Source organism: Trachemys scripta, chromosome 6 (genome assembly GCF_013100865.1).
Source record: "Trachemys scripta elegans isolate TJP31775 chromosome 6, CAS_Tse_1.0, whole genome shotgun sequence".
NCBI lineage: Eukaryota > Metazoa > Chordata > Testudines > Emydidae > Trachemys > Trachemys scripta.
In genome coordinates, this window is record NC_048303.1 from 13,614,150 (window position 1) to 13,626,692 (window position 12,543).

At 45.7% G+C, this 12,543-nt stretch overlaps 1 protein-coding gene across 1 annotated transcript in view; it reads right to left on the bottom strand.

Annotated features, from left to right (window-relative positions):
• MYO5B (myosin VB) overlaps nucleotides 1-12,543 on the bottom strand; it is a 395,508-nt gene that overhangs the window by 173,658 nt on the left and 209,307 nt on the right. Inside the window, exon 8 of the mRNA XM_034774043.1 lies at nucleotides 5,907-6,014. Within this exon, the coding sequence (XP_034629934.1) occupies nucleotides 5,907-6,014 (108 nt within the window). The remainder of the gene's footprint in view (nucleotides 1-5,906; nucleotides 6,015-12,543) is intronic.

The window sequence follows — 12,543 nt, forward strand, 5'->3', positions numbered from 1 at the left end:
CACCCCCCACCACATAACATGAAAAGAACCTCCCAGACTAACCAGGGTAAGTAGTCACTGCATCACTGCACTATGTATGTGCCTTGCTGCTGTGCCTGCCCCCGACTATGTACCCTGCCAAAGGTGACTGTCCTGTCCAATTACCAACCCCCTTTCCCCCCCTCCTCCAAAAGAACATGATGGAAACAGTAGTTAACAGAAACATATTTTTTATTATCAACTACACATGGGACTGGGAAGTGAAACTTGGACGGGGGCTTGTGTCAGGCGGGAAGGAAAGTACTTGTCAAACTTTGGGGAATGAGAGCCTTCTGCTGCTCGAGCTCTCTGCAGGGGTGGAGTGAGAGTTAGCAGGGACTCTGCCGCCTCTCCTTCTGTGCACTTTGGGTGAAGGGAGTATGGGACTTGGTGGCGGTTAGAGATGGACTGCAGCGGGGCTCTGTCCTCCTGCCTCCGTTCCTGCAGAACATCCACAAGGCGCCGGAGCGTGTCCGTTTGCTCCCTCAGTAGTCCAAGCAGGGTTTGAGTCGCCTGCTGGTCTTCCTGACGCCACCTCTCCTCCCGATCCATGTTTGCTTGGTGCATTCGGGTCAAGTTTTCCCGCCACTGGGTCTGCTGTGCTGCCTGGGCTCGGGAGCAGGCTATAAGCTCTGAGAACATGTCCTCCCGTGTCCTCTTCTTCTTATGCCTAATCCTCCCTAGCCTCTGGGAGTGTGATGACAGGCTAGGTTGTGAGACAGTCGCAGATGGGGCTGTGGGAATGGGAAAAAGGGAGTGAATTCCTCAGAAAGCTAAATGTACTTGTGAACAAAGAACATAGTCTTTCTCTGTGAACAGGACCATGCACAGCACCTATCACATGCGCACTCAGCACAAGGTCGAATTCTCGGCCTTCGCATTCAGTGTCTGGGGTTTTGCAGAGCACTTTCGAGAACCCTGTCAGGACAACGGAATTGCTCTTGCACGCAGACATGGTAAGCCGTAGATTCGTGGCAGCTTAAAACTTTAATATTAGCAATGGCCTCATTTCACATTGAAATCAATGTCGGTCCCTGCTGCCAGCAATCCGGCAAGCAGGAAGTCTGCTCCTGTCCCACACCCTCGCGGCTGTCCCCGGGAACGATCCCTTTCGGCTGACCCTCTCCCGCCTCCACCGCGTGGCTGCAAACCAGCGGTTACAGTTCTGTAAAGGAACGGTAAAGCAGTCCCAACACTAACATTCCCCTACCTCATTCAAAGCAGGTCGTCATGAGCGACATCACCCTCATGAGGATCTCTGAGAGCGACAGACAGAGAATGCTCCGGGAAAGCCTTCAAAGACCAGGGCCGTATGCCGCCATGCTGTGCCAAGCAATGATTCCGGAGTACTTGCTAGTCTCGTGGCGCGGCAACGTGTCCTACAACGGAGGACCCAATAAGGCCGCTCTCCCCAAGAACCTAATGCAGCGGATTTCAAATTACCTGCAGGAGAGCTTCCTTGAGATGTCCCAGGAGGATTTCTGCTCCATCCCCGGACATATAGACCGCATCTTACTGTAGCTGCAGTAGCAGGGACTAAACAGTAGAGCGGCTTGGGCAGGACAATCATGCAAAACCGGACATTGCTAGATTTTTTTCAAATAGTTGCACTGCCCATGACTGAACCGTTAAGTTAATCAAACTAATCATGAGAAACCCATTTTTTAAATTGTTAATAATCATGTTCTGTTACAAATAAATGTTTAGATGTTTACAACACTTACTGGATGATCCTTCACCAGATTCTGTGTCCGGGGTAACGGCTGGGGAGGGTTGGTAGGGGATCTCTGTAAGGGTGATGAAGAGATCCTGGCTGTCGGGGAAATCAGCGTTGTGAGCGCTGTCGACTGCCTCGTCCTCCTCATCTCCTTCCTCATCTTCCCCGTCCGCTAACATGTCCGAGGATCCGGCCGTGGACACTATCCCATCCTCAGAGTCCACAGTCAGTGGTGGGGTAGTGGTGGCGGCCGCACCGAGGATGGAATGCAGTGCCTCGTAGAAACGGGATGTCTGGGGATGGGATCCGGAGCGTCCGTTTGCCTCTTTGGTCTTCTGGTAGCCTTGCCTCAGCTCCTTGATTTTCACGCGGCACTGCGTTACATCCCGGCTGTATCCTCTCTCTGCCATGTCTTTAGAGATCTTCTCATAGATCTTTGCATTCCGTCTTTTGGATCGCAGCTCGGAAAGCACGGACTCATCGCCCCACACAGCGATGAGATCCAAGACTTCCCGATCAGTCCATGCTGGGGCCCTCTTTCTATTCTGAGATTGCACTGCCATCAGTGCTGGAGAGCTCTGCATCGTTGCCAGTGCTGCTGAGCTCGCCACGATGTCCAGACAGGAAATGAGATTCAAACTGGCCAGACAGGAAAAGGAATTCCAATTCAAATTTTCCCGGGGCTTTTCCTGTGTGGCAGTTCAGAACATCCGAGCTCTTACTGCTGTCCAGAGCGTCAACAGAGTGGTGCACTGTGGGATAGCTCCTGGAGCTATTAGCGTCGATTTCCATCCACACCTAGCCTAATTCGACATGGCCATGTCGAATTTAGCGCTACTCCCCTTGTCGGGGAGGAGTACAGAAGTCGAATTAAAGAGACCTCTATGTCGAACTAAATACCTTCGCGGTGTGGACGGGTGCAGGGTTAATTCGATGTAACGGCGCTAACTTCGACATAAACGTCTAGTGTAGACCAGGCCTAAGAAACTACTCTATGATGATCATTTAAACTCATTTGGGATTTCAATTCAACCAACGGCAGAGGATACTATTTAGGGGCTTGCTTTGTTTTTTATAACACAAAAGGGAAAAACTGCTTACCCGTAAAAATTGTAAGATCGTACAAACAATTGTGGCGCACAAATTGCAGGCCAATACCAGTGAAACCAGGTTAAGCTATGCTACTGCTGTAAGCCAGTATTTAAAATGGTTACTGGGTAGTAATAGTGCCAAGGAAGAGCACGTACTCAAATAGTCCCCATTGGAGTCACTGGGATCACTTGTACCAACGTGAGAGAGTTGTACAATAAAGCCCTTAACATCCGAGCTACACGGCTGACTGCCCAGTTTGCCCACTCCCACTTGCACCTGCAGTTTAACGTTTTTGGATGTGCAAAAAAAATTCACATCCAAAACCGCATGCCAAAAAAACTTGCAAGTGTGTGACAGAGGTACTTGTTAATGGCTTTCCATTGCTGGCGCAAGACTTTCCCTTCTCAAGTGTTTTCTGACAGATACCGGTTAGCTTCCCCAGCAGGAACATCACTCCCAGAAATCTGAATACTGTTACTCTGCAAAATCTCACTTCAAATCTCAGCAGATTTCTGTTCCTCTTTAAATGTTCACTGCCTGCTCCGCACATCATGTTCTACAGGTTTATGACTTGCTCTGGATGTTTCGGTCTGTCGAGCCTGCTTTTATATCTCCAGAGATTTTTTTTTTTATCATCAACAGTGATGGAAAAATAATTTAGGGTTAACAAAAAGCAATACTACTTGGCTGCTCTATGGCACTGTTTATCAGAGGTAAATGTGGACAGGCTAAGGGATTTGCAGATGAGCGCAGGGAGTTTGCATCATGCATGGACGGCTGAGTGGAAGAAGGCATGGTGGTGATTTTATGAAAAGCTGACACATGCACATAGGCTTGGAGCACTAGTGGAGGGGAGGGGCTTGAGGAGACACAAAGCCAGTGAAGGGATTCGAAGAGCATACATGACATGATCAAACTGACAGATAAGAAAGGTGACTTTAGTCCACACAAAATGCAGACACTAAAGCAGGGGCAGTGTCTGTGGGCGGTCAGAGGAGGACATTGCAGTAGTCAAGGCGGTATGTTAGGAGGACTTGAACAAGAGATCTGGCTCTGGGGTGAAAGGAAAGAAGCATTCAGACCTTGACAGGGCCGGCTCTACTGTTTTTGCCGCCCCAAGCAGCACGCCGAATTGCCGCCGCGGACCGCGGGGGCAGTCCGTGTGCCATTAGGGCGGCAGGCGCGTTTCCGTGGCGGCGGCAATTCGGCAGCAGCTTCAGCCGGAAGACAGAAGCTGCCGCCGAATTGCCGCCACAGGCAGCTGAACATAGAAGCTGCTGCCGAACTGCCGCCGCGGAAACGCGCGTGCCGCCTTAACGGCACTTGGACTGCCCCTGCCGTCCGCGGCGGCAATTCGGTGCGCTGTTTGGAGCGGCAAAAACACACGGACTGCCGCCCCTTGCAGATTGCCGCCCCAAGCACCTGCTTGGACGGCTGGTGCCTGGAGCCAGCCCTAGACCGTGAACATGTTAAGAAGGGAGAAACACCAGGATTTGGATGCAGCCGGCCAGGGCGGGGATGAGGGGGTGAAGGGCCAGAAAGGGAGGAGACAAAAAGAATTCAGATTCACTAGCCTAAAAGATGGGGAGGATGGTGATGGCTTTATAGCGGTAAAGGAGGGTGGAAAGCAGAGAAACCTTGCAAGTGAAAAATGAGAAGCACAGTTTTAGTCATGTTCAGTTTAAGATTCTGACAAGACATCCAAGAGTGGGATATCACAGAGCCAGGAAAAGACATGGGATTGGACAGAAGGAGACAGATCAGTGGTGGAGAGAACTTTATGAGTCATCAGCATAGAGATGATCATTGAAACTCTGTCAGCAGTTGCAGCTGTCCAGAGACAGAAGTGAAAAGACTAGGGGGCACAGAGATGGAACCTGGGGACACCCTCAGAGGGCAACAGAGAAGAGGAGGAGGAGCCAGCAAAAACAGACACACAAAAGAGTTGGAGGGACAGGAGAACCACGAGAGGACAGTATCTCAAAAGCCTCGCCTGAGCAAGATGTGAAGAAGGAGAGGATAACTGACAGGCTCACAAGCAGCAGAGTGAAAGAGGATGAGGATAGAGCCCCTGAGATTGGACCAGGAGAAATGAAAGAGAAAAATATGTACATCTGAAATTTGAGTGTAATTCAGAGACTCTCAGCCTGGAAGGGTAAGTGAAGGACGCACCTGTAACAGTGCATATGGTAATCCCCTGTGATCGGTGCAGCCACAAGGTCAGCGACCCCTTGTCCCCGCAAGAGGCAGCACACACAGTGCTAAAAACTCCTCTTCCAAAACAGGAAGAAATAAAATGAAGTGCAGCGAGGAACTAAAAATTACATTTAAAAGATTAACTACAGTTAAAGAACAGGAATAAACCCCTGCAAATGTATAAGATTCTGAGAAAGCCAATTATTTCCTCTATTACAAATTATTTTCCTTATAAGTAGTCAGTACTGCAGTCAGGTCACTGAGGTGGCAGATTGTTGTACGGTACTCTAGAGGAACGCTGCATATGGTTATTAATACTGGGACAGTCCGCCATTGGCTACATGTGCATGGCTTCCGCTGACTACAAGGTGAACTGTGTATACACAGCGAAGAGTCCAATTTGGCCCATTATTTCTATTGCTCGGATACTTGGCAATGATAGTATGTTGGTGTATGCAATGACACACATCACCCTGTGTTTAGCCAGGCTGAATAGGAACTAAGTTAGAAAGTAAAGATATTTTTGCACCTCCTGGAAACGGACTAACAGGAACAAAACTGAGACTAAATGAAAATGGCCATGTCGCTTTAAACCTAAAATGTTCCATTTGGGGTAATCTCTAGTCAGTCATTCTCCCAATTCCCCCCTCTGTTTCACTAGCTATTGATGTGAGTGTAAGAAACTTGGTGTAATCCTCCCACATTCCCTACCCAGAGAGCAAGGTAAAACCAAGTAGGTCAAAAAGAAAATGGATTTATGCCTCCGAGGGTTACATTATTACATTAGGGCTTATGCAAAGTATTGAAAGCCTTTGCAAGACACAGACATCCAAGAGTTCTACTAGGAAGTTTTCCAATTGGACCCTTTCAAATAATCCCTTACCAAGCAGGGTGAAAGCATGTCTGGTTTTGTCAAAATCATCAGCATCATCAACTCCATCAATAGTTGTGTCGCCTCCCATAGAAGTGTAGAAAAAGTCTTCAGCACATGCTAGGAGAAGAGCAAACACAGAATAAATGGAGGCACATCACCTGCTGCTTACATTTAGTTGTACTTACTTTAGATCACTCCCCATGTAGCCGCCCAGCCGCCCACCTCAGAAGGCAGATGGTCTCCTTAAAACAAAGTTCTGCTCTAAAAAGTGACTATGTAAAAATAGTCTGTGCACACAATCAGATCTGCTTGTTTTAGCAATAAAAACGTTGTGCTTTCTATTCCAGATATTTCTGTAGTGCCAACTCGACAGAGAGGAGGAGCTGGATTCTGTTCTTTCTTGTATATCAACAAAGTTGTTCTCAAAGTTCCAAGTAGTTACACCTGTACAAATCCACAGTGGAAGTTACACATGTGTCACAGAAGGCTGAATTTTGGTCAGTAGAACATTTTTGCCAGAGACGGTCATGGAAGGAAAGACCCACTTTGATTCAGACCCCAAAGTTTATATGAGTTTGAGTATGTATGTCTGGCAGTTAGGGGGAAAAAAGTTTTTGCTTGTAAGCAAATTGCGTTTGATACAGAAATCAATGGGATCCAAACCTGGAACTCCATGTTGCCCGTTTTGAAGAGTTACTTTTCAGCATAAAACTAATTCCACTTTTATTGAAGTGTGAACAGTTTGGCACAATGTAGCGTGGATTTACTGTCTGTTCATGGGAGACAATATCAATTACATTGCACAGAATTTATCGTCTCTGCCTGAACCTACATGATGTGTATATTTAAAGCTTCCCATCTCTACGATTAGTTCAGCTCTTCTGCTTGATTAACTAGTCATTTGACAAGCTCATCTTTGGGACAACGAGCAGGAACTCGAGGTTTTTAAGTGAGATAGCTGTATTTTAAACATGAGCGAGCATTTTAATACTTATCCTACACTGTGCTTCTTGATATATTATTGGCTGCGTACTGAAATGCAGGGACACCCAAGCAAATGTTGGCAAACGCAGTCACACTATTCAGTACAGTGAACTTTGTGCAACTGTCTATATTTTAATGCAACTTTGCCAGGCCCTCCACGTGCAGGATCCCTATTGAAGTCTATAGGAGTTCAGCACATGGATGGATAAAATGACTGGAACAGAGGTAACTAGATCTGTGTAAAATTGAACAGAACGCCAAACAAAGTGTAACTTCCCTGAATTGGTGGTTTTATTACAGGAAGAAAACTCAAGCCAGGTGTACCAAGTAGTTTGCTGAGGTTTGCCCCAATTTTTTCCCAGCCTAAGTGGAGTTTTGAGCAAACTCAGGACTGAATTTTGGGTGGAAACCATGTGAGAAATAAGAACAGAAGTACTTGTGGCACCTTAGAGACTAACACATTTATTTGAGCATAAGCTTTCGTGGGCTACAGCCCACGCTCAAATAAATGTGTTAGTCTCTAAGGCAGGGGTCGGCAACCTTTCAGAAGTGGTGTGCCAAGTCTTCATTTATTCACGCTAATTTAAGGTTTCGTGTGCCAGTAATACATTTTAACGTTTTTAGAAGGTCTTTCTATATGTCTATAATATATAACTAAACTATTGTTGTATGTAAAGTAAATAAGGTTTTTAAAATGTTTAAGAAGCTTCATTTAAAATTAAATTAAAAGGCAGTGTGAGTGCCACTGAAAATCAGCTCACGTGCCGCCTATGGCACGCGTGCCATAGGTTGCCTACCCCTGCTCTAAGGTGCCACAAGTACTCCTGTTCTTTTTGCGGATACAGACCAACATGGCTGCTACTCTGAAACATGTGAGAAATGTGCTAGTTTCACATCATTTTGACTTGAGACCAGACAAGTCTTGGTTAGTTTCATAAGGAGGGTTTGAATTGTTTCAAATACAAAGTCAATGTAAACCCACCTGAGCAGAAAGCAAAAAATGGTTCTCATGAACCCTGGCAATCTGAAGCTGTGGAATTTCAAGCTGTTCCAATGGAAGCACTATCACTAGAAGGTACAGATCCCACAAAGAGTTAAAGCTTGTGGGAAATGGCAAATCTCTTGCAGATTTCAGTGGCAATAGAAAAGACTCCTGTATTATTGCTCAATAGAGACATTTACAACAAACTAGAAGAATTCAAGGCACAGGCAAAGAACCATAAATGCACTTTATTAATTTCTCTGAGTGAGCCAAGCCTTGCTAGAAAATTAAAGCTAAAAGGGAAACTCTTGTGCAGCCACATCTTTCGAGACTCTTAAAGGCTGCTGGGTAACAGTATGGAAAGAACTGCCTGGCTGCTTAGCTGGCATTCCAATTTTAAATGTGATAAAAGGGGCTTGCCAAGCAGAGCTTGGAAAGATATTAGACATGTAAATACATTACTGTAGTATTACGAAACAATGGAGAAAACAGCCTACTGTGCAGATGGGTACAATTTCATTTTGGGCTGCCAGTGACTTAAAAACTCCTCAATAATGCCACCTGAATGTCTCCACTCATTCATAACCTTCCCAGGTGCATTTGGTCAGGTATAGGTTCAGGTTGGGACTATAGACAACATTAACACTTCTTAAACATATACTCCAGTGGGTCCCACAGGTATCACTAACCAAACTTGCAGTTCTGTGGTCTAACACTGGAAACATCTATTTGGAGAGGCTAGGTCTCATAGACTCATAGACTTTAAGGTCAGAAGGGACCATTATGATCATCTGGTCTGACCCCCTGCATGCTGCAGGCCATAAAACCGTCCCTACCCCTTCCCTGGACTCTGCTGTTGAAGTCCCCAATCCTGTTTTAGGTGACTTCAATCGGCAGAAACCCTCCTGCTAGAGATCCCTGCCCTATGCTGCGGAGGAAGGCGAAAAACCTCCAGAGGCTCAGCCAATCTGCCCTGGAGGAAAATTCCTTCCCGACCCCAAATATGGCGATCAGTAAGACCCCGAGCATATAGGCAAGAGTCTCCAGCCTGACCCCGTCAGCCATTATACAATTTACCTACCATTTCTTGGTTTTCCTTGACTACTATGTTATACCATTAAACCATTCCCTCCATAAATTTATCTAACTTAATCTTAAAACCAGACAGGTCCGTCGCCCCCACCGTTTCCCTCGGAAGGCCGTTCCAATATTTCACCCCTCTGACGGTCAGAAACCTTCGTCTAATTTCAAGCCTGAACCTCCCCACGGCCAGTTTATATCCATTCGTTCTCGTATCCACATTAGTACTAAGCTGGAATAATTCTTCTCCCTCCCTCGTATTAATCCCTCTAATATATTTAAAGATAGCAATCGGCGGGTAGAAATCGACCTCTCGGGGATCGATTTATCGCGTCCCGTTGGGACGCGACAATCGATCCCCAAATCGGCGCTCTTACTCCACCAGCGGAGGTGGTAGTAAGCGCCGCCGACAGAAAGCGGCAGCAGTCGATTTTGCCCCCATCCTCACAACGGGGTAAGTCGGCTGCGATACGTCGAATTCAGCTACGCTATTCACGTAGCTGAATTTGCGTATTTTAAATTGACTCCCCCCTGTAGTGTAGATGTACCCTGAGCCCCCTGCCAGGTCAGGGTTGTTTCCTACATTATTGATCGTTTGTCCAGCCTAGTTTTAAATATCCCAAATAACGGGGTGTCCAAGAACTTCCTTTGGGAGGGACTCCACAGTTTAACAGATCTCATTTATGTTAACAGGTTATTTTTATTTTAACCAAATTTTCCCTTTCCTAAATTTCACCCCATTACTCAGATATAGAACCATGTAAACAATAAGGGACAAAGACATCGTTTGTTTTCTGGAATCCTGATGTGCCGGGGGAGAGGGGGGGAAAACGTCACTGGAAATAAACAACATCAGTTCTTTGATCCCCATTATAAGCCTTTATTCTACAGGTGTTACAGCAGGAATCAATGTTTCCCTTCAGTGTAATCCCAGTAGCCTCAATGAAATTGCACCAGAGTTTAATCTGGACCATTACGCTAAACTAATCATTTGGTTGAGTATCTGTTTTATTTGGTCACTTGGCCAAATGACCAGAACTGCCAGGTATTTGGCCAGGTAACTGAAATTATGAACCTTGAAAATTATTTATTGTGTACAATACACCACACAAGGTGCATTGTGCTCACAGACAATACAAATAATGGCTCTGTGCTCCAATGATCTTAACGATCTAACTTTGATAGAGCATAGCAAAGGGTGTGTAAGAGGAAGGCAACCTCTAGGAACCTGAATGCAGAGGCATAGTAAATGTGCTGAGTCATCTTGTATGTATGAAATGCAGCGTAATAACTGCTTAGTCACATAGCAGATGGATTCATTTAGGCTTGTTGCTTAAATTGAAAATAAGAGCACATCTCAGGCAGGTAGCAAGTCTGAAAACCTACCATTACAATAAAGGACACAGAGATCAGCATGGGGATCTCACGTGGTTATGTGCCCTAACCAAGTTTACTCAGTATCAAAATTATAGCTTGATTAAAAGAAGGTGACTATATATACTTGTAACTAATTTGATACAGAACTATGTATACAGTGCCTTAACCACGCTGTGGTACAACAATCTGCTAGGTGGACAGAGGAGCTATCCATTTGCCTTTTAATTTAGGATGTAAGCACCACAGAGCAGGGACTGTATCTACCTCTGTAGGCTGTTTAGCACAAGAGATACTGTAGTATGGGGTGCTTCCTCTTTTTCCCCATTCTGGAAAAATGGCCAGGTTAAGGTTTGTAGACCAAAAAAACCTCTGAAACGCTGGCTGTTTTTCATCTTCCTTTTAAGATCGTGTGTATCAGGCTGACATTTGCATTTTTAAAAATAAACCTCTTGAGGAAGCCACTTTGATACTCATTTAAAACATGCACAATGATTTTAACAATTGCAAACCCCTCTGATTCACTATGTTACTGCCTTGTGCTGTGTGTTAGCACCATTAATTATTTTGATTAATTATTTTCAGGAAGCGCATTGCGTAGCACTTGGAAACAGTCCAGTTTAGATATAAACTGAAGCAATTCTAGACTTAATCGATGCGTTTCTTTTCCCAGATAAAATGAAACATTTAAACCCAGATCCTGCACTTGCCCCACATGCAGAATTATCTCAGATTTCAATGGGAATTTAACAGACAGTGTGGGTGAGGAATGGGACCCTTACTTGATTACCCTCTACAGATCTACAATTGGCTCAAAGCTGGTTAAGTCAGAGATAGAAATAAGTTAACTGTCTTATCCCATGAGCATCATTCCTGTTGGCACAACTGGAGAAAGGCACAGGAATAAAATTGCAAGGGTGCTGCAAATAAGCCCTGAGACTCATTAACAGGGCTGTGTGGGGGAAGGATTGCACAGCACTTAAGCAAACAGTGCCTGGCAATACCTATAATCAGAACTAGGAAAAAAATTAAAAATTTAGACAACATTTGTGAACAATGATTGGTGATTTTCAGCCAGCTAAGACAGTGGTTGAAATATTCTGAAAATTCAAAATTTTGAGACAAAATAAAATAAAATAACCCATGTAGTTAGTGCCATGTCATTCTCTCAGAAGCACCGGCTCCTCTCTCCCTTCAAACTAAAGACTAATATGAAAACGTGTAACATACACATTTTCTTTACTTCTTTTCTGGGGTTAAATAAAGTTTCAAGTTCCTTTTGTTTTTAATATTTGTCACGAAATACAGTAGATTCCATTTAATAGCAACCCTGATAATAGCAACTTCTGGTTAATGGAAACATATTGCCAGGAACCAATCCTGTCCCATCAAGACCAGTGTTAATGGGATTCAGATCATAGCAACAGGCATGCCGCTAATGGAAACCTTTTTGATTTAAGAGAGAAGGTCCTCTGAGCATGCGCAGCTGACCACTTCCACTGTGTGCCATGGCTTCCAATCAGTGGACCTATCTCTTGCTGTTAAAGTTCAGGTCCTGGAGGTCCTAATGTGAGCCTGGTGCTACGCAAGAGAGAGGACCCAAGAGGTTTGGTGTCTCAAAGTTTTGCGCATTCAGAAGAACAGCCATAACTTTTTACAGGAGCACAGGAATGGCACACACCGAGGCTACAAGCGCCAATGTGAGGGAAACGAGGCAGATGTTGGTAAACCCCTCGGGCTCTGGTTTCAGCATAAGCTTGGCCAAGGTGCTCAACTCTCAAGACCGATGTTGTAACAGAAAGTGAATCAGCGGGGGGCCTAGCAGGGGAAGGACTTTAACCCTTCAGATGGAAAGCCCCCGCACAGCACGGTTCAGTGTAAGGAGCATAGCGAGAACTTCTGGCTGCTACTGAATACAGTAGAATTGCGTTCTGCTTTACAGTATTTCTTGTGACACGTACCAAGCTGAAATTTCCTAAGTGTGCTCTATGCCAGCGGTTCTCCAACTGTGGGTCAGGACCCCAAAGTGGGTCGGGACCCCGTGTTAAGGGGGTCACCAGTGCTGGCTTAGACTTGCTGGGGCCTGGGGCCGAAGCCCAAGCCCCACCACCCAGGGCCGAAGCTGAAGCCTGAGGGCTTCAGCCCTGGGGCTCAGATTACAGGCCCCCTGCCTGGGACTGAAGCTCTATGGCTTCGACTTTGGCCCCATTCCCCCACATGGGGCAA